The sequence below is a fragment of the Odontomachus brunneus genome, unplaced genomic scaffold, assembly GCF_010583005.1.
Source record: "Odontomachus brunneus isolate Ranch 3 - 2012 unplaced genomic scaffold, Obru_v1 Obru_scaffold_196, whole genome shotgun sequence".
NCBI classification, from domain to species: Eukaryota; Metazoa; Arthropoda; class Insecta; order Hymenoptera; family Formicidae; genus Odontomachus; species Odontomachus brunneus.
This window is the reverse complement of record NW_022639646.1, coordinates 340,999-345,152: the sequence shown is the minus strand read 5'-3', so window position 1 is coordinate 345,152 and position 4,154 is coordinate 340,999. Positions and strand designations below refer to the sequence as shown.

General features: G+C 29.2%; 1 protein-coding gene across 4 annotated transcripts in view; it reads right to left on the bottom strand.

Moving 5' to 3' along the window:
• Window positions 1-4,154, bottom strand: part of LOC116851892 (glutamyl aminopeptidase-like) — an 11,000-nt gene that overhangs the window by 3,020 nt on the left and 3,826 nt on the right. For all 4 annotated transcript variants that reach the window (XM_032831778.1, XM_032831779.1, XM_032831780.1 and 1 more), the window contains 5 exons: window positions 3,366-3,842; window positions 2,101-2,323; window positions 1,745-1,904; window positions 1,579-1,660; window positions 528-859 (listed from right to left, as the gene is read on the bottom strand). In XM_032831778.1, the coding sequence (XP_032687669.1) occupies window positions 528-859; window positions 1,579-1,660; window positions 1,745-1,904; window positions 2,101-2,323; window positions 3,366-3,842 (1,274 nt within the window). The remainder of the gene's footprint in view (window positions 1-527; window positions 860-1,578; window positions 1,661-1,744; window positions 1,905-2,100; window positions 2,324-3,365; window positions 3,843-4,154) is intronic.

The window sequence follows — 4,154 nt, the reverse complement described above, 5'->3', positions numbered from 1 at the left end:
TTTTTTTGGCGTGGCATCCACAAATTGTCAAACAGGTGGGAAAAATGTATAGCTAGCGATGGGCAATACTTCGAATAAAATATTTTTTATCATTTTCATACAATAAACGTGTATTTTCTATACAAAAATTCCGGTTTCATATTTACATACCTGGTATATACAGCACACGTGCTATTTAACCAATAAAATATACTTCTTAATATAATATAATATTGTGACAGCCCGTTAAAAGTCATGCACGCACGCGAAATGTATATAAAAAATTATATTTAATTGGCTCAAAAACATAAAACATGAGATAACAATTACAAAGTAAAAATTATCATACATCCTGATGCGTATGTTGTTTCTATATACAACACATACACATACACGCTGACGCACACGCATATACACACACATATATACATATTTACATATGTACATGTACATATATACATATATACATATTCACATATGTACATATACTCTTCATGACAGGACAACATAGTATATTATATAATAAATATATCGTTATATGCTCTTACCTATTTGTTCTGTGTTGACTATGAGAAAATCATCACTACTTATGGCAGTAATATGTTTTATTTTACCCCAATTCAGCCAAAGAACCTCCGAGATATTGTAGGACGCGTAATTAGATTCCGTAAAGTAATTGACAGGTATTATCCATTTGGAATTATCATCAATGAACGTACGTGATGAAATACAAGCTGCAGTCCACTTTTCATAATCACGTTGGATGAGCAGTTCGGGATGGTGCTTTGCCGCCAACCATGAATTCATAAATTCTTTTACCGTATAGTCGCTTTCGAATTTTAGAGAATAAAGGTTTTCCAATATAATCCACACGTCCACTCTATTAACGAAGTAATAAACCGGACATTTTAAAATATTCAATTTTCAGAACAGACTTAAAATAAAGGAAGACGTATCAAAAAGACATATCTATCCTATTGAACTATCCAACTACTGACATCATTTAATATATGTTCATGAAAGCACGTATGAAATTACAAATGTAATCAATTTAGAATATAAACTATTCCAATAAAATGTTCCCAAGGGATGATCTATAGGAGATAAACATAATATATTGGCAAAGTAATACAAAGACTAAGTGTATAGAGTTAGACGATGTACGATTTTATGCACTCTGACATGCGTGTGGTCGGCATGCTGTAAGCAACTTAGTTTATTGAAAAAATCTACCAACGCACGGTACCCAGATAGCATGGAGAATTCTAAAAGAATTAAAAAAGAATACAGTCGTAGGTCACCAATTCTAAGTTTATTTTCAGATACAAAAAGAATTCTTCAGAATTCAGTTCAGTGAAAGGAATTCTTTTTGCATCTAAAAATGACTTCAGAATTAGGACATACAACTGAATTTTTTTTTGAATTCTCTGTGTTATCTGGATAGGAAGCTGTCTAGCAAATTGAGATTCTCATAGCGTGCCCGTCTATATGCATGTCAGAAAGCATGAAATTCCGATATTAGGTGACGCTTCATAAACTTACATAAACAAGGGAGATCAAATATAAGACTAGATAGTTATGTTACTATCCATTACTAACCGTTCGTATACATATATCCTAATGGCGTCTTTGAAAGTTTTGGGATTGTAAAGTTTGAACAGCATGCGGATTAGAGCGTAAGCTAGGTGAATGAAAATGCCAAAACGTATATAGAATTAATTGTGTTAAGAATAATTGCATAAATATTTGCTCAGCTTCTCTTTACCTTTCTTATGATAAAGAAGAGGATAAAGTAATCCATCAATTCCATTACTGACTTTAGCCTTGTATATAATAGGTTCTCTCTCTAAGAGCACGTCACTATCTAAAGTAGGCTGAATAATTTTAACTACGAACAGTTCCATTAATCGTTCTGATGTTCGTATCTAAAAACAGTAAATTAGCGATGCTATTTATTGCAACATGAAACGTTTGCTCGAATTAACATAATATATAAACATAATTTCATCATTAATGTAATAATTTAAACTTTTAAACTACTTAAATATTCTCAAGATATACAATATACATTAATAACGAAACTTTATTTGCAATTTGCTAATTTTAATGGCATAAAGTAACCTTGTTTATCATATGTTGGCCGTAGAATGATATGAAAGAACTTATGATATGATAGCCGTAGAATGATGCGAATATTTCATTTAACCACACATAATTAGCGCTTAGTTCCGGGCCGACAATTCCAACAAACAATTGACGCGCCATTTCGTATGTTATCAACATTATAACATCAATAGACTGACTGGGAAAATCTAAAGCTTTATCGAACATAATATTGCTTTCCCTATAAACAGAAGGAAAATGCATATATTAAAGGTCATTAAGAAATTTTAACATATGTATGTGTGCGTGTATATTAATATATATAATATAACTATATAAAAAAATATATAATTGTAAAATATATAAATAATATAAAAGATGTAACATAAATTATATAATATATAAATGTATGTTTATAAATATATTTTTTTAAATATGTATTTATATTAACATATAAATATATGTTTATAAAAAATATATATATTATACATGTATCGCAAAATATCTTTGCATACACACATATATCCTCTCTCTTCCTACTTTCATCACTTTTTTCTTTCCTTATCACACACTCTTTTTGTTAGTTATGACTTATTTAACTTATTATTTGACTTATTTTAACTTTATTCGTGAAAAAATAATTAGAAATATAACAAAAAAGTCCTCATATTTTTTCTGTGTAATAATATTTTAAAAATATGATATTCGTATACATTATGACATTCTAATTGCGAAATATTAGAATCGAAGTTTCACTATAATGTAACGCGTGTAATACGAACGCACAGATATTCTGTAGTCTCGATATTTTAATGTATTTTTGTGCAACAACATGGAACAGTTTGTAAACCGATAATTTTTTATCGACAATTCATTACACAAGAATAACGGTTATTAATTGTTATAGGTAAAAATGTACTGTACCAAATTTGAAATTGAAATTACTAGGAAAATTTGAAAAAAATGGAATAAAAATAATTAAGATAACTTATATCACATATTATCCTGCCAATAATATTATAGAATGGTAAACTCTATTTATAGTTTACTTACATTACATATATTCAAAAACATTTTTATATTTATTACTTGTGGCAGTGCGTATCGATTTGTTCTGTACAAACAGTATTTGTATTACTATTGCCCAATAAGGGTATTGTATGTTTTTATACAATGTATTTAACTTAAGTTTAGATATGTGTTATCAAATTTTAGAGTGTATTTTTTCCCATGGTAATGTTAATGGCTTAAGTAATATCACTTTTAACATGATTATTGTATACCTGTAAACAACAAGTCCGGGTGCACCCATTGATTTCATAGGACTATTTGGAAGTACAACATGGTTAATTGTTGGAGTGATGTCCGATATGTTTATTTTCATATATGCATTAAAATAAGCTGTCGTCATTTCTGCTATTTCTAGTACATGAGTGAATTTCTTATCCGCATCTGTTTTGTGCCATATATAATGGAAACCTTGTGATTCAAAATCTATTGTGATATCACCGACCACCAAAAATGCTACAAGATGTGTGGGCGTCGAAATAAATTCTTTGAACTGTGTTAATTTTATGCCCGATTGTGTAAATAGTAGATCTTGTATATAGGAAGAAAGTTTTTCGGGTACTGTTGAGAGAACTGTGTAATCTGCAGGAAATTGGATTGAGATGTTGTATGATGCTCTTACTCTCGGATCGTCCCAGCATGGAAAGAATGATCGTATTGCGTGTGGTGTATAGAGATTCGTTAGCAACCAACTGTTGTATTGCAACAAAAAATGTTTGATAAGGATAAATGTTCTGCTGTTGTGTAACTGGTCTAGTTAGTGCACATATATAAGGCTGAAGTTAGTGTGATGATTCATTATAAATAAATGTTTCTATCGTTTTTAGGCACAATATATCTCATATAAAGTTTTCAAGCTTGTAGTATTATGCCAAAGAAATTTGTAGTTTTAAGTATAGAATTATCAACAATAATTCTAAACTTTAGATATGTAATATTCGTTTTTAAACTATAATATTTTAATAGTCTTTATATATATATATATATATATATATATATATATA